At 48.6% G+C, this 16,760-nt stretch overlaps 1 protein-coding gene across 4 annotated transcripts in view; it reads left to right on the forward strand.

The window, feature by feature from the left end:
- The window catches only part of snapc4 (small nuclear RNA activating complex, polypeptide 4), a 46,747-nt gene that overhangs the window by 14,333 nt on the left and 15,654 nt on the right, over window positions 1-16,760 (forward strand). For all 4 annotated transcript variants that reach the window (XM_087998163.1, XM_087998164.1, XM_087998165.1 and 1 more), the window contains 9 exons: window positions 2,059-2,131; window positions 4,775-4,939; window positions 5,892-6,039; window positions 8,673-8,779; window positions 10,031-10,125; window positions 12,253-12,347; window positions 12,787-12,872; window positions 13,686-14,144; window positions 15,851-16,049. In XM_087998163.1, coding sequence (XP_087854289.1) covers window positions 2,059-2,131; window positions 4,775-4,939; window positions 5,892-6,039; window positions 8,673-8,779; window positions 10,031-10,125; window positions 12,253-12,347; window positions 12,787-12,872; window positions 13,686-14,144; window positions 15,851-16,049 — 1,427 coding nt within the window. The remainder of the gene's footprint in view (window positions 1-2,058; window positions 2,132-4,774; window positions 4,940-5,891; window positions 6,040-8,672; window positions 8,780-10,030; window positions 10,126-12,252; window positions 12,348-12,786; window positions 12,873-13,685; window positions 14,145-15,850; window positions 16,050-16,760) is intronic.

The raw sequence follows: 16,760 nt of genomic DNA on the forward strand, positions 1-16,760 counted from the left end.
TTGTTCTGTTTGTGATATTTAACGTCTGGGGTGTTTCTGTTCAGTCCTCTCCCAAAGGAAAGCTTGCTGTTTTGTGAGCGCAGTAGTAAGATGAATCCTAAATGCTGGTGTGAGCCAGGAGACCGGATATTGCCCAAACCTGGAGCGATCTCCTCCTTCCAATTAGCCTTAGGATCTATCTCATTCACAGGAGCCACAAGATTTGGCATCGTATGTAATGAGTACCAAACGTTCAGTTATATGCTCACTTCCTAAAGATGGTGACTTTTGTTTTATTATTTTGTGGCATATTTTGAAGTCTCCTGAAAAATGTTTCCTTGTGTGTTTTTAAAACTTTTTTTTATTCTTGATTGATCTGTTGTCGATCTTTGTGTCCTGTTTATAGTGAAAGCCAGTGCCTTTCTAAAGCAGTCAGCTGGAGGTACCACCGAGAATACTGAGCAGCTTCAGATTAGGATGAGCGCTTTGACTAGAATCTTCCCAGAACAGCACTGATTTTTATTTAACACAGGCTGCTGTTAGGGTATTCTAGCATCTGTTTTATTTTATCTTGATTAAAGTTGGGAGAGCAGTGTTTTGGGCATTGGAACAGGTGTAGGCCATTCAGCCCCTTGAACCTGTTCCATTGTTCAGTGCAATCATGGCTGATCTTTGGCCTAACTCCATAAAATCACCTTTGGACCATATCACTTAACATTTGTTAAGCAAAGGTATTTATGTATCTAAAGGTAGATAAGGTTAACAGCTGATCCAGCACCTACTGCCATTTGTGGAAAAGAGTTCCAAACCTCTCCCACCCTTTGTGTGTGGAAGTGTTTCCTGACATCTCTCCTGAATGGTCTGGCCCTCATTCTCAGACTGTGCCCCTCGTTCTAGAATCCCCAACTAGTGGACATGATTTATCGTTATTTACCTGTCTCTTCCTGCTAATATCTTGGAGACTTCAATCAGATCACTCCATAATCTTTTAAATTCTAGAGAAAACAGGCCTAATTTGTCTAATCTCTCCATAGAACTTGAGCCCTCTTTGTAAACTAACTTAGTACTCCTTCCAAAGCCAGTATACATTACATGCACCTTCCTGATTTAAACTTCCCAGTAGTGCTGGGGAACTCCTGCTTGTTCTGTGCATTTGGCCAATGGAAGGGCAGAACACAGGGGTTTGGCTTAATTGTGAAGCCTGTTGGGTGGAGACACTGCCCATAGGAATGGAGCATCATCAGATAGGCGGAGCTAACTGATCAGTGTCTGATAGGATGGTGCACAGGCCCAAGGACCTGAATGGCCACTTCCTATCCCTGTGATGGCATTACTGGGCCAGGAGTTAACCATGGAACCAATGCATTGTGTCTTGATGTATGATATTCAGTACAGGTAGCTTGAGCTGCTCGTATATTCTAGTAATAAAGTATTTACTGTATGAGATTCACCACTTGTCAAAGACTTTAATGACCAGCAGAAGCTGTAGACTGCAGCTTCAGAGTTTCTGGAGCTGCCTTCTCCAAATTCAGCTCTCATTGATTGATTTGATGGGAATGCGTTGAGGTTGAAAGGTTTGCTTTTGAGTGCAGACCATTCGGTGATCAAATTAGGATGTGCAGAGTTCAAACCACTCCCACCCCCTTTAGGGTGGGGACGTTAGGGGAATCTTTATCAGGAGCTTCAAAGGATTCTCCAGCATGTCCTTTAAACCTGACAGCAGTAAGGCCGCAGCGTCAGTAATGCTCACCCTGGATCGTGCACTATGCTGCCACAGTGGGCTAGCCTGCTAAGCAATTACACTTCAGCCTCATTGTGGGTATTAGGATCGTTATTCTTTGCCGTGTTTTTAAAAATGGTCCAATATTCTGGCTGCCGAGAGTTGAGTAAGACTTTATTCAACCCCTTCTATTTAATTAAGGTGATGGAGTGAAACTGTTATCACGTGGTGACCTGTATGTTTCTGCAATTTGAAGCCTGAAATTGGGAAACGAGTACTTGCAGCTCAGTGACTTTGAGCATTGCTAGTAACTCAAACTGTGCTTTATAAAAGAGTGTTACTCCTTAACTTTCTTATAGCCAGATGACGCAACGCCAGTTGTTGGGAAATAGGTTTGATGACCACGACTGGATCAAGATTGCCAATATTGATGTAAGTATGTTAACTTTTCATCTGCTTGGTGTTAGATTATTTTGTCTCTCCCTGTTACTCCCGTTCTACTGGGCCTCGACTGAACGCAGTGACTTCGGGTTGAGACATTTCACTGATGGCCTTGGCTACCTTCCAGTTTACAGACAGGGCAGCAAGTACCCAATGGATCATCTTTCCATTTGGGAGCCAGTTGCTGGGTGTACTTAGTTTGAGGATGTAGGCTGGGCCAGCACTTACTGCCTATTTCTAGTTGCCCTTTCAGATTGTGGTGGTGAATTATCACTTTAACTCCAGCGGCTTGATGGTTACGGAAGTGGCTCTGGAATCACATGTGAGTCAGGCCTTGTAAGAATGGCAGCTTAGTGACTGTCCAATGTTTATGACAGTCCTGTAGTTTCATTGTCACCATTACTGATACTAGGTTTTTATCCCAGATTTATTTGCCTGTAACTAACAGTTCAATCTCCCCAGTTCCCATGGTGAGATTTGGAGCCTTTTTTCCAGGGTATTAGTCCAAGCCTCAAGGCTCGCCTCCAGTAATGTTACCACTAAGACTGCCATACCTGCCCATTGAGAAACTAATGTCTTGTATTTGTACAGACTCATACCGTTGCTCTGTCAAAACAACAAGGGACAGTTTGAATTCTGCTGAGCTGATGGATTCCTGGCAGGCAGTTCAAACCAGATCTATTTACTCACTCCCCTTTCAAACCAGCCGTGTTTTGACTAAATCCTGGGAGGTTCCCAGAAACCAGTGGTTCCCACCTTGAATGCTGTAGGGCACCTCACGGTGCATTCTGCAATGGATCGATACAACTGGTTGGCTTGACCATTTCAAAGACTGTTAGAAATTACCACAAACTGTGATGGAGCACCTCAGTAGATCTGGCTGTATCCATGAGGTGGGAAATGGACTTAACATTTTGGGTGCAGTGTGGTTCTTAGTTTGGAAGAAGAATCTCCAATTGTGGGCCTACTGCTGTATCGTAAGAGCCATCGTCCCATCCTGTCATATAGGACTCCAGTATTAAGCCTGCTTCCCTCCCCACTGATACAGCCAGGCCTGCCAAACTTTCTCCAGCACTCTCTTGATGGGAGTTCCAGCTTCTTTAGTATTTTGCTTTTATAAGAATTAAACACATTTCTTTGTATCTGGAGTCAAGTTAGGCCAGACCCCCTGCGGTTGATGTGTACATGGATTTCAGTAAGGTGTTTGATAAGGTTCCCCATGGTAGCCTATTGCATAAAATGCGGAGGCGTGGCATTGAGGGTGATTTAGCGGTTTGGATCAGAGATGGGCTAGCTGAAAGCAGCAGGGTGGTGGTTGATGGGAAATGTTCATCCTGGAATTCAGTTACTAGTGGGGTACAGCAAGGATCTGCTTTGCGGCCACTGCTGTTTGTCATTTTTATAAATGACCTGGATGGGGGCGTAGACGGATGGGTGAGTAAATTTGCAGATGACACTAAGGTTGGTAGAGTTGTGGATAGAGCCGAAGGATCTTGTAGGTTGCAGCTGCAGAGCTGGGCTGAGCGGTGGCAAATGGAGTTTAACGCGGAAAAGTGTGAGGTGATTCACTTTGGAAGGAGTAACAGGAATCGAGAGTACTGGGCTCGTGATAAGATTCTTGATAGTGTCAATGAGCAGAGAGATCTTGGTGTCCACGTACATAGATCCCTCAAATTTGCCACCCAGGTTGTTGGGTTGTGAAGAAGGCATAGTGTGTGTTAGCTTTTATTGGTAGAGGGATTGAGTTTCAGAACCATGAGGTCATACAGCAGCTGTACAAAACTCTGTTGTGGCCACACTTGGAGTATTTCGTAATGTTCTGGTCACCGTATTATGTGGAAGCTTTGGAAAGGGTTCAGAGGAGATTTACTGGGATGTTGCCTGGCATGGAGGGAAGGCTGAGGGACTTCAGGCTGTTTTTGTTTGAGAAGAAGGTTGTGAGGTGACTTTGACATAAAGATGATCAGAGGGTTAGATAGGGTGGGCAGGGAGAGCCTTTTTCCTCGGGTGATGATATCTAGCACAAGGGGACATAGCTTTAAATTGAAGGGTGATAGATATAGGTCAGATATCAGAAGTCGTCTCTTTACTCAGCACAGTATGGGTATGGAACACACTGCCTGCAATAGTTGTAGGCTCACCAACTTTAAGGGCATTTAAATGGTCGTTGGATAGACATCTGGATGAAAATGGAATAGTGTCGGTTCAATGGGCTTTAGCTTGGTTTCACAGGTCAGCACATCATCGAGGGCCAAAGGGCCTGTACTGCGCTGGAATTGTTCTATATTTTATAATGATAGTGGATTTGTTTTACAATGTTCCTGCATTTTTGTGATCATTGTTAATAAAACTCACTCTTGCAGTGGGATTTGTATCTGGAACGTTACCATGAATGTTGGTTGAGTATAATGTACAAGGCATCTATGAAGAAGGGTGGGTGTGGCTGATTCCTTTTCCCCCCCCTCCGTGGTTTGGATGAATGCTGTTATGTTGAGTTGGTCAGAGCAGGGATTGAACCTGGCACCTTCTGGGAATAGAATTGTTACAGAGACAGTGGACTGAATGGCCAACTTCTACACTGTAAAGATTCTATCTTTTAGATAGTGATGACAGAATGCTCGTTTGTGTTTCCAGTTTGATGGCAGTCGCAAGTCTGAAGATATTAAAAACCTCTGGCAGAATTCTGAACATCCAAGTATTAACCAAGCAGAGTGGAGTAAGGAAGAGGTGCAGAGCCTGATTGAGATTGCAGAGAAGCACGGCTGTGTGGACTGGGAGTGCATCGCAAGTGAGCTGCAGGTACAGAGGTCTCCCTCCTGCGGATGCTGCTGTGTATATATTGGTGGGGTGGTTTACCAGTGGGAGAACTCATCCTGTGCTCAGGGAGGTGATGAGCTGCAGTTGCCATCCTGAACTCTTCATGTGTTTTAGGAAGAGGAATTGGCCATTGTTACATGGCTAATCTTTAGACTCCATCTCTTTTAACCCATAATGTTTTTTGTGCTGTTGTGGGGGGATTTTGAACTTTCAGCTCTACTCAGCACTCAGTTGTGACGGTGGAATCTTTTACATCAGACTAAGGCATACTGCCTTCTGGACAAGGATTTCAATCCCACCACGGGATTTAAACGTTCATTTCCAGACGATTAGCCTGGGTATCTGGATTGCAGTGTAGTAAAAAAGAGCACGGGACTGCTGGCCCTACAAGGCAGTCCTTGTGATGACCATGCATTTGCTCACTGGGTATCCACAGAGAGAAGGGGTCTCTGAAACCCTGATTGATATTCCTTCCCCCACCCCTAGGCCAGTTGTGTCGAGATTAACTCTGTACCGATTTAATAAGTAGCTCTCGGGAGTTTCCTTTTTAACATAGAACGCAGCCCATTACAGGCCCTTCAGCCCTTGAGATTGTGCTGACCTTTTATCCTGCTCTATAGAAACATGTTTAACATTTTGTGGAGGAGTGTCAAACATACGGTTTTAGCATTGCTCTCCCCTGCAGCTTGTTTGCTCCACATGAGTCTCCCCCTGTGTGTACAGCACTGTCAGACTTGTCGAATCACAGCTGGCAGTTCTGTGTTTCCTCCAGTGCTGCAGTGAGCTCTCGGTCCAGGTTTACTTCAGTTAGAAGCCCAAGACCTTGTGACATTGAGGGGAAGGTCAGTGGTGTCTGGAAAGTTGTGTAAAGTGACTATTTTGGAAACTATGATATCACTTATCCCTGCATCTCTCCCTCCGGTTCCCCCAACAGACGAGCCGTACAGCTTTTATGTGCCTTCAGAAATACCAGGAGTTTAACAAGGAGCTGAGGAAAAAAGAATGGACTGAGGAAGAAGACCAGATGCTGACTGAGCTAGTGCAGAAGATGAGAGTAGGAAACTTCATTCCATACACCAAGAGTGAGTGCTCCCAGATTACAGGGCAACAGATTGGGCACATCCTCTGGAGCTCAGCTTTGAAGGTTAAAGTGGCCTGTGCAGAGATCTCTTGTCTTCTGCAGCAGATGACTCTGCTGGCTGATGGGAGGGTGAGACGTTCATGGTACAAAATGATTTCTGTGTTAATGTTAATTGACAGGGCAGTTTAGTGAGAGCTCTGCTGTACATCCTATCCCTGCCTGATGTATGTAACGCTACTTGAAGAACGAGGAAGATATCTGACAATGCTGCAGTGTTGGCTGTACAGTGAACTCAGACCTCCGTTGTTATTTCCTTCTCCCCAATTCCTGCCCAAAGACAACTCTCCTTTCTCATATTGGGGTACGTGCCCCACATGCTCCCCTTGAGGTATCCAAGTATGTGTTCAACTGTGGAGAGCTTCGCACATTGACCCCACACTGGGCCTCTCTCACGACATGGTGAACTGCAACAGGAGTCCTTGCTGTTGTGTCAACCCTGTGAGCTCTCTTCATTTGCTGTTCATTCACAGTGTTGCTGAGGGATGCCCTGTCTGCTGTACCTGAATGCCCACAAATGACCGATCATTTGGTGGTCAGCTTCATTGCTGCGTTTCTCTGTATTAGGCACAGACTGGGGCTCCTGGCTCACCTGTGGTTCCCTGGTGATCCAATCATATGTTTCACAGGTGAGAAAGATCCCAGGCCCTCAGCTGGGGCAGCGTCTGAGCTCTCAGGTGCCCTTTGGTTTGGCGATGGGCAGGTGGTGTGGCGTGGCATGGGTTTCTGCTCCTGAGGGAATTTGCTAGTCAGCTCAGCAATCCTGCTCACTGGGTTCTACCTGTGGAAGCTGATTGGGTATAGACCCTGCCTCATGGGGCGTGCTCGCCTTGCAGAACCTGCAATGTCCCTTCGCTTAGCCTGAGTCAGTTTCTCTCAACGGACAGACCTGTCAGAATTTCCACTGTAATTAGTTTGTGAAATATGAACATCCCTTTTAAGGATGGCATTTGTTGCCCATTCTAAACAGCCCTGGGAGAAGGTGGTTTCTTGAACTGTGCAGTAAGGATTTTCCAATAGCACTGTCAGGGAATTCCGGTGACAATGACCAGGAATTACTGCAGTCAGTGACCATTTTCAGGCAGACCTGGCAAGCAAACCCTTTATCATAATGTGCAGCAAGGAAGGCGTGGACCCAAATCTGACTTTTTTTTAAAATGGGATCCTCTACTCGATGAGAGGGCCTGGCCCTGACAGGGTGGGGGTGGGGGTGGGTGAGGGGCCTGGCCCTGACGGGGTGAGGGGGGCGAGGGGGGGGTGGGTGGGTGGGTGAGGGAGCCTGGCCCTGACGGGGTGGGGGGGGGGGGTGAGGGAGCCTGGCCCTGACGGGGTGCCTGATGGTGAGGGGGCCTGGCCCTGACGGGGTGCCTGTGGGTGAGGGGGCCTGGCCCTGACGGGGTGGGGGTGGGTGGGTGAGGGGGCCTGGCCCTGACGGGGTGGGCGTGGGTGAGGGGCCTGGCCCTGGCGGGGGGGGGGGGGGGGGGGGGGGGGAGAGCCTGGCCCTGACGGGGTGGGGGGGTGGGTGAGGGAGCCTGGCCCTGACGGGTGCCTGTGGGTGAGGGGGCCTGGCCCTGACAGGGTGGGCGTGGGTGAGGGGGCCTGGCCCTGACGGGGGGGGGGGGGTGAGGGGGCCTGGCCCTGACGGGGTGGGGGGGTGGGTGAGGGGGCCTGGCCCTGACGGGGTGGGGGGGTGGGTGAGGGAGCCTGGCCCTGACGGGTGCCTGTGGGTGAGGGGGCCTGGCCCTGACGGGGTGGGGGTGTGGGTGAGGGGCCCTGGCCCTGACGGGTGCCTGTGGGTGAGGGGGCCTGGCCCTGACGGGGTGGGGGTGTGGGTGAGGGGCCCTGGCCCTGACGGGTGCCTGTGGGTGAGGGGGCCTGGCCCTGACGGGGTGGGGGTGTGGGTGAGGGGCCCTGGCCCTGACGGGTGCCTGTGGGTGAGGGGGCCTGGCCCTGACGGGGTGGGGGTGTGGGTGAGGGGGCCTGGCCCTGACGGGTGCCTGTGGGTGAGGGGGCCTGGCCCTGACGGGTGCCTGTGGGTGAGGGGGCCTGGCCCTGACGGGTGCCTGTGGGTGAGGGGGCCTGGCCCTGACGGGGTGGGGGGGGTGGGTGAGGGGGCCTTGCCCTGACGGGGTGCCTGTGGGTGAGGGGGCCTGGCCCTGACGGGTGCCTGTGGGTGAGGGGGCCTGGCCCTGACGGGGTGGGGGGGGTGGGTGAGGGGGCCTTGCCCTGACGGGGTGCCTGTGGGTGAGGGGGCCTGGCCCTGACGGGGTGGGGGGGGTGGGTGAGGGGGCCTTGCCCTGACGGGGTGCCTGTGGGTGAGGGGGCCTGGCCCTGACGGGGTGGGGGGGGTGGGTGAGGGGGCCTTGCCCTGACGGGGTGCCTGTGGGTGAGGGGGCCTGGCCCTGACGGGGTGGGGGGGGTGGGTGAGGGGGCCTTGCCCTGACGGGGTGCCTGTGGGTGAGGGGGCCTGGCCCTGACGGGGTGGGGGGGGGGGGTGGGTGAGGGGGCCTGCCCCTGACGGGGTGCCTGTGGGTGTGATGCTGAAGTATTTAGTTATTCCTGGTTTCTTCATTGCAGTTGCATATTTCATGGAGGGTCGGAATAGCAGCCAGCTGCTATACCGCTGGTCCAAGTCTTTGGATCCCACAGTGAAGAGGGGGCCATGGACACAAGCAGAAGATGAGGTATGTTCCCACCAGCTGTTGGCCATTTCTCTCTCAGTCCCACAAGTGGGGCTCAGTGATGTAGCCACTGCCATGAGGCAAGTCTTTTGTTTTTAATTATCCCCATGCACCCAGCCTGGATGTGGTGACAACCTAGCCTCTTCCTCTGCTGGAAATATCTCAATGACCCCTTCACCCAATTTTAAAAAAACCTTTTAAGGTAGTACAGAACTTGAGAGTTGCTGGAAAATGTACCTTGTACAGATCAGGACAATTCCCAAGAATACAGCCCCACCAAGTAGGTGATATTTGCTGACTCACTGCTCAGAGCAATGCCTTCACCAGTCAGTAGCAACCACCCTGGTTTAAAATGTGATAGTTAATCAGCCTGCACAGAGATGTTGTTAAACAGCTCTGGAGCATGCCGATCTTGACCCCAGGCTCCTGGGTTAGAGGTCAGGACTTTCCCATGATGGCACAACAGCCCTCCTGGTTTAAACATTTTTAAATTTACCTGTTTTTCTAATCAGAGCTGTTATTACCCTCCTCTGGAGCAGGTGGGACTTGAACCCAGTCCTTTCTGATCCCAGGCAGGGGCACTTCCATTGGACCACAAGAGGGGCCCCTCAGGTTTAAAATTGCCTCAAAACCTAGTTAGAAATCACACAACAGCAGGTTATAGTGAAACAGGTTTAATTGGAAGCACTAGCTTTCAGAGCGCTGCTCCTTCCCCTGAAAGCTAGTGCTCCCAAATAAACCTGGCGTTGTGTGCTTTCTAACTTTGTCCACCCCACTCCAACACCAGCACCTCTAAATCATGCCTCAAAACCTGTCAGTGAACTGTTAATCATCTTTAGTTACTACGTTCTCCATCTCCCAGCCAGAGGCCCCATACCAACCAGTTGCCACATCTATCCACCATAAATACTGATTTTATTTCTCCTTGAATTGGTAGTCTTGTGAATTGTTCTGATGGGTGCAGGATAGAAAAGCTTTGCTTTATTTTTTAAGCAGTACACAAAGGAGTTCCTTGGTTTTGTATTTGGAGCTAGAGAATTTAGAAGTAGGGAGGTGCAATACACCAGTTCTGGGCCCTTCTTTTCGAGGGAGGTATTGGGAAAGAGTCATCTTTATTCTCTAGGCATTGACACTTACACCAATGTCAAAGTGGTACCGAGACAGCGGAGAACTTGAAGCTGCTTTCCTCTGCAGTTGACAAGGGGTACAGGGCTGTCATGGTGGAGGTCTTTAACGTTGTGATTTGTTTTCCAGCTACTCCTGAAGGCAGTGGCGAAATATGGAACCCGGGAATGGTTCAAGATCCAGGAAGAGGTCCCTGGGAGGGTTGATGCTCAGTGCAGGGGCAGGTATGAGCTTAGATCTTTGCAGAGCAGTTTCTAGGAGCCAGGCAAGTTAATATTGACCACACCCCAGCTTCTGCTCATTACCCTGTGTATCTGCATGCACCATTCAACAGTTACTCTTTTCCTCCCCAACCTCCATTTTAGTAGAAGTTGCTGGATGGGAAGTTTTTAAATTCACTCACAGGATATGGGTATTGCTAACGGTGCCAGAACTTATTGCCCATCCCTTGTTGCCCCTCGGGAGGTGGTGGTGAGCTACCCCCTTGATTCCCTGTAGTCTGTGCAGTGCCACCCACCTAAGAGGGAATTCTAGAGTGTTGACCCAGTGACAGTGAAGGAGTGGTGTGTCTGAGTCAGGGTGGTGAGTAACTTGGAGGGGAACTTGCAAAATGTGACGTGCACGTCTACCCGCTACCCTTGTCGATGGAAATGGGTTTGGAAGGTGTTGTTGAAGCAGCCTTGGTCATTTCTGCAGTGCATCTTGTAGCTGGTACACACTGCTGCTACTGAACATCAGTGGTGGGCAGAAATCACTCAAATTGTCTTTGTGTGCATGGGCCTCTGAGGTCTATGTGCAATAGCAACTTCCCAAATTGAAAATCAATGCTGCGATCAGTGTGCTGATGTCAAATCGTGTGCAAAACATTGGAATGCACAACTGAGCAGCTTAAATGGAATGTCAGTGGTGGAGGGAGTGGATCTTTGTGAATGAGGTGACGTTCAAGAGAGTTACTTTGTCCTGGATGGTGTTAAGCTTCTTGAGTATTGTTGGAGCTGTACCCATCCAGGCAAGTGGGGAATAATACATCACACTCCAGACTCGTGCCATAGATAGTGGGCAGGCTTTAGGAATTGGGGCATGAGTTACTCAATCCAGTAACCCTATTCTCTAACTTGTATTGTAGTCAAAGTGCTTATGTGTCTAGTCCAGTTGAATTTCTGGTCACTGGTAACTCCCAGATGTTGATATTCAGTGGTGATGAATGTCATCGAATGTCAAGGAATGACAGTTCGATTTGCGTTAGAGATAGTCATTGCCTGGCATTTGTGTGGCACAAATATTACTTTCCATTTGTCAGCCCAAGCCTGGGTATTGTCCAAGTCTTATTGCACTTGAATGTGGACTTTTTCAGTATCTGAGGATTCGCGAAGGGTGCTAAACATTGAGGAATTATCAGTGGACTTGCCCACTTCTGACCTTATGCTGGATGGCAGGTCATTGCTGAAGCAGCTGAAGATGGGCCAGGCATGGAAGGTGTTATCAACAGTGATGTCAAGCTCCACTTGCTCAGCACTGACCTGTTCTCTGACACTCAGTTTGAGTTCCACCAGGGCCCATCATCTCCTGACTTTGTCATAACCTTCTGTCAGACTTGGAGAAAAGAGCTGAGTTCTGGAGATGAGGTGAGCCTGACGACCCTTCACATCAAGGCCGTGTTTTACCAAGTGTGGTATCAAGGAGTTCGAGCAGACCTGGAGTTGGGACTTCGGAGTGGTTCAGAGGATCAGTGTGTCCTCTCGTCTTCGCTTTGCCCCAATCCCCCTTAATTCCAGGTACACCGAATCTGATGCATACACTTGCTTGGCACTCGGCTGTGATCGATGGTGCCTAATGAGCTGTGGGATCATGCCTTGGCTCTTCTCTTTCTGTCGTCTGGGGTTTGGTGACCTGCTTAGCTGACCTTTCACCCGTTGAGCTGTTGCTGGTGGTTTTGCTTTGCTGAGAGCAGAAGACCATGGAGCAGCCTGCTCCAACAAGATGGCTGGTCTCATTTTAGCCTCTGTCCACTTTCCTATCCACTCTCCGTCACCTTTACGTTGTTATTAATTCAAAAGGTCCGTCTCCCTCCTCAAATTAACTTCGAGTCCTGGCATCCATCTCACTCCAGGGGAGTGAATTCCACAGATTTGCAACCCTTTGAGAAGCAATTTCTCCCCATCTCTGTTTTAAACTTATTCTCCTTAAATGAAGGAAATTGATGCCATGGAGGGACTGATGTGACAGACAGCCCTGGGAGGAGCTGGTGTCCTTTAACAGATTTATGTTCAGTTTTGCATCGTGGATGGCTGAGGGGAGGAACCTGAGGTGACGTTCAGCTTCAGGCGATGATGGTGTTCATTCTTTCACAGGTTTCTGAATACTTTGAATCATAATCTCCGCAAAGGAAGGTGGTCACCTGAGGAAGAGAGCGAGTTCAGGGAGCTGCTTGCCAAGCACGGAGTAGGTAAGATATGTCAGTCCAGCATATATGTAGGATATATCATCCACACAATCTGTGGTCTTAGAAGTAGAACATCATCCCCTGTTGTACTTTAATAGCAGGGCTTGAGGGGCTGAATGGCTTACTCTCCTTGCCTGCCTAATTCTCTGCCCTCTGTGCTGCTGATGTAGTGATTCACTAACAGACTGGTTATATGAATGACATCAAATGTGTTAGATTCTGCAGTTGCTCTAACTGTTTATGCTCCATTATATCTTCAGTTACACTGTCAATTATCTGAGAGTCCCTGCCTTAATTGCTGAAACTATACAAAGTTTCTGGACAGACTGAGGAAACAGTACAGGGGCATGTTCCTCTGCTCTGAGTGGCGAATGCTAGCTCATTATGTAACAGTGGAGCTCGACTCTGACTCTGCTTTGGACACCTTTCTATGTTTTTACAGGTAGATGGTCGAAGATATCTGCGGGCTTGGTCGGCAGAACAGAAGCTCAGTGTCTGCATAAATGGAAAGCACTAACAGGCATTAAGGTGAGAGCCTGCTGACAGTGGGATCACCTTTTACAACGGACCAAAAGTCATCCTTTTGGGTCACTGTGCAATATATCAGGATGCTTCTGTTGCGATGAAATTCCTCCAGATCGGGCTTTCTTCCTTAGCTGCAGTTATTTTTAAACTATCCAAGTTATGGTTCATAGTTTCCCGATAGGAACTCCCTCGTTAGCAGCATTGACAGTCTGGCAGTTCATCACCATCACCACCCATAAACAAACTACAAAATAAAATTGCTCTTAGCAAGCAATTGCACTTCTGTCAATAGGCAAATGGATCATTGAGTCTTGTGTTGACACCTACAGCTCATAGGGATTCTGTTTCAATCTGGTCTATACTGAGTTGGCTAACGCCAGCCAAGGTGAGGATAATTGTAGTACAGTAGACCCGAGAGCCAGGATGTCTGCCTTTTGAGATGCATTGGATTAACATTTACCTTTAATCCAGGAACACTAAGACCCAATTGAAATCAACTCGCCCTGTTCTGGCTGCATATTCAAGCTGTTAGCAGTTGTGCATTCAGCAGAAGTCAGCAGTCTATTCAGTGTGTCTTTGTCTGTGTGCTGCTCAGTGCTGGGATCGATGAGAATCCATAGAATTGGAATAGAATGAGTTTATGAACAATTACAGTGAATCGATTAGAAACTTTCCCCACAGATGGATCTAAGACGCTACTTTATTTCTTGTTAAAAGCGCTTTAGAATGTCCTGGGGTGATAACTGAGGCTATAGAAATTAGTCTTTCCGGTTTAAATGTATCTGCTTTGTTTTGACAACTGAATTTATTTTTCAGGCCAAGGAATGGGCCCGGTCTAAACTTCCGAGAAAGAGCAGGCCAAAGCGCATTAAAAAGAGGCGGCGGGAAACAAGTTCCGAGTCTTCGGAATACTCATCTGAGGATATTGAATTCATGGAGTCCGAGGAAGAGCGGGAGCGGGAGCGACAGAAGCAACAGGAGGAGGAGGAAGATTCCAAGGATGTCGAGGAAACGGAACAGGAAAAGCGGGAGGCAAGCTGCTGGAATCCAGCCGAGTCACTGGTGCTGGATGTGGACCGTTGGGTACCAGTTGTTGAAAATAAGCCAGCGCCAGCCAAGATCTCCGAAAGCTGCCAGACCAGCAGCACAGCGACTGTGAAGGTCGAAGCTCTCAATCGCCTTGGGGGACCCAAGGCAAATAGGTTTTGGGGACGTTTGTCTTGTCGAGCCAGTGCTGTTGCAAATGCAAGTGAAGCAGACAAGAAAGGAACAGCGGTAAGGGTCCTAGATGGACAGGCATTGGACCACTTTCAAAACGTTTTGTAAATTAGTCTGAAGAATGTTTCTGAGTTTGGGGCAAACAGATTCTTTATTCACTTATCTTAAATGTTGCTGGTTGCCTAGAGCGCGTACATTTTTTTCAAAGCACGAATGATTTTGGGAGAGGTAAAATTAATTGTTGCACTCTGGGTTACTGTTCTTTCCCCCAAATAATTTCTCCAGTGTGTTCAAAAACGTACTTGTAGAGTCTTCTACTCTGTGAATGGGAAAGTCTGATAGCAGAGTGGTTGTGTCCCTAGATGTTTGAGCCAGGGAAGATGAATTCCTATCTCTGTTAAAATTGAAGGAATTGCGTGTGCTGTTAATCAGAAACAAAACAGAAATTGTTGGAAAAGCTCAGCAGGTCTGGCAGCATCTGTGGAGAGAAATCAGTTCATGTTTTGGGTCAGGTTACCCACCTCGCGCCAAAAGGTTAACTCTTGATTTCTGTCCACGGATGCTGCCAGGCCTGCTGAGCTTTTCCAGCACTTTGTGCTTTTTTGCAGCCTGAGCATTGTGTTAAAACCTTTGATATAGCTGAGGGAAGGTTGGGCACAGTGGGGGAGGGAAGCTGCAGCTTTGTCCAGGTCCATTCAGAGCCAGTGAGACAGCTGGCTTCATTCTCAGAATGATGTTCACAACCTTCACAGTGTATTTGCAACAGCCCAGCAACGTGATTAGATTCCCTACAGTGTGGAAACAGGCCCTTTGGCCCAACCAGTCCACACTGACCCTCCGAAGAACAACCCACCCAGACTCATTTCCCTCTGACTAATGCACCTAACACTATGCGCAATTTAGCACGGCCAAGCCACCTGACCTGCACATCTTTGGATTGTGGGAGGAAACCGGAGCACCCGGAGGAAATCCACACAGACACAGGGAGAATGTGCAAACTCTGCGCAGATAGTCGCCTGAGGCTGGAATTGAACCTGGGACCCTAGTGCTGTGAGGCAGCAGTGTTAACCATTGTGCCACTCCGAGTCATTTTGACTTGAGCCAATCTTTTATTTCCAAGGAGATGAGCAGTTATCGGAGATATGCATGGCTGTAGAGTTGAGACCAAAATTGGATCCGCCATGATCTTATTTGAAGGGCTGAATGGCCTACTTTTCCTTATTTGTATTTACAAATCTCAAACTGTCCACTTGAAGTCCCTTACTCTTGATCACCTATTCAAGGGAGAAAGGAACTATTCTGTCGCCCATGCCCATCGCTGTGACTCGATACGAGAGTTTGAGATTCTGATGGGAAGGTCAGTAACTCCATTTAAGGTAATTGGCCAAAAAAGTAAACCAACACAGAGCTCATTTGTTTTCCTCTCTGCAATGCGCTATCATCTGAACTGTATTGTCTGAAAGGGCAGTGAAAGCAAATTCAACACAAGCTTTCAAAACTGAATTGAATAGAAAAATATTTATTGGGGTATGGGAGAAGAGGGGAGTGGAGCTCATTGACTAGCTGTGGAAGAGCTGGCCCTGGGAAGAATGGCTTCCTGATGCCGTATGCTTCAATAATATGATCTGAAACCAGGTGAAGCTTGCCTTTCAGGGAACAAAGACCCACACCTGACCCAATCTGGGCTGGCCAGGTAGTCTGTGAACAATGCATTCACCTGTCTGCAGAAAGACCTGAATTTTGTTTCACTTTGATTTGCACAGAGGGATCTAGCTGCACAGAGTGGAGCACCATCCGAAGCAGCTGCATGCCCAGCAGTGAAAGTCGCCTATCGGAGACCTCTGCGATCTCGAAGGGAAAATAGGAGGACAGTGCGCCAGACCTGCAGGGTCATTCTGGAGAAGAAGCTCATTGCAGAGATGTGTCGTTGGACCGCACCTAAGATGGTCGAACGGAGAGAAGGTGAGGCCCCTGGTACCTAGCCCAGCAACTCTGAGCTGGGCTTTCCTGCACCACGAGACCTGCAGGATCACTGCATTCTCCTGTGTCCCTCCCAAATGCCAGGCTTGGTGTCTGAATCTACTCAGGGGCTGTGTCCCTAATTCACTCCTTTGCACATCAGTTCAACTACTCTGGCTGTCGTGCCACCTTCCCCAAGTCTACACAAACTTGAGTTGATCCCAGCTACCCATATTCAGGCTCGGACTACATGCTCTCTCCCCTATGCTCACTGACCTGTGTTTGATAGACTTGTATCCTCTGGAGTTTAGAAGAGTCTGAGGTAACGTAACTGAAATGTATAAAGGTTCGGAGGGGCCTTGGCTAGGTGGAAAGGCTGTTTCCTCTTGAGAGAATCTAGATCTGGGGTCGTAGTTTACACAAGGGGTTGCCCATTTAAAACCGATGAGGAAACATGTTTCTCTCAGCATTGGGTCTTTAGAATTCCCTTCCTCAAACAGCATTGGATGCAAAATTGTTTAATATTTTTATAATAGATTGTTGATGATTAAGGCAATGAAAGGTTATTGCGGGGACGCAGCAACGTGGAGTTGAGCTTAAAGTCAAATTAGCCATGATTGTACAGAACAGCAAGGCAGACTTGCAGGTTTGAGTGGCCTACTCCTCCCCTGTTTGTATCTTTGTATTTCTCTTGCCGAGGGATACCTACCCTGA

This window comes from Chiloscyllium plagiosum, unplaced genomic scaffold, assembly GCF_037043375.1.
Source record: "Chiloscyllium plagiosum isolate Xiang-an unplaced genomic scaffold, Cpla_swu_hap1 HiC_scaffold_21, whole genome shotgun sequence".
Taxonomy (NCBI): Eukaryota; Metazoa; Chordata; class Chondrichthyes; order Orectolobiformes; family Hemiscylliidae; genus Chiloscyllium; species Chiloscyllium plagiosum.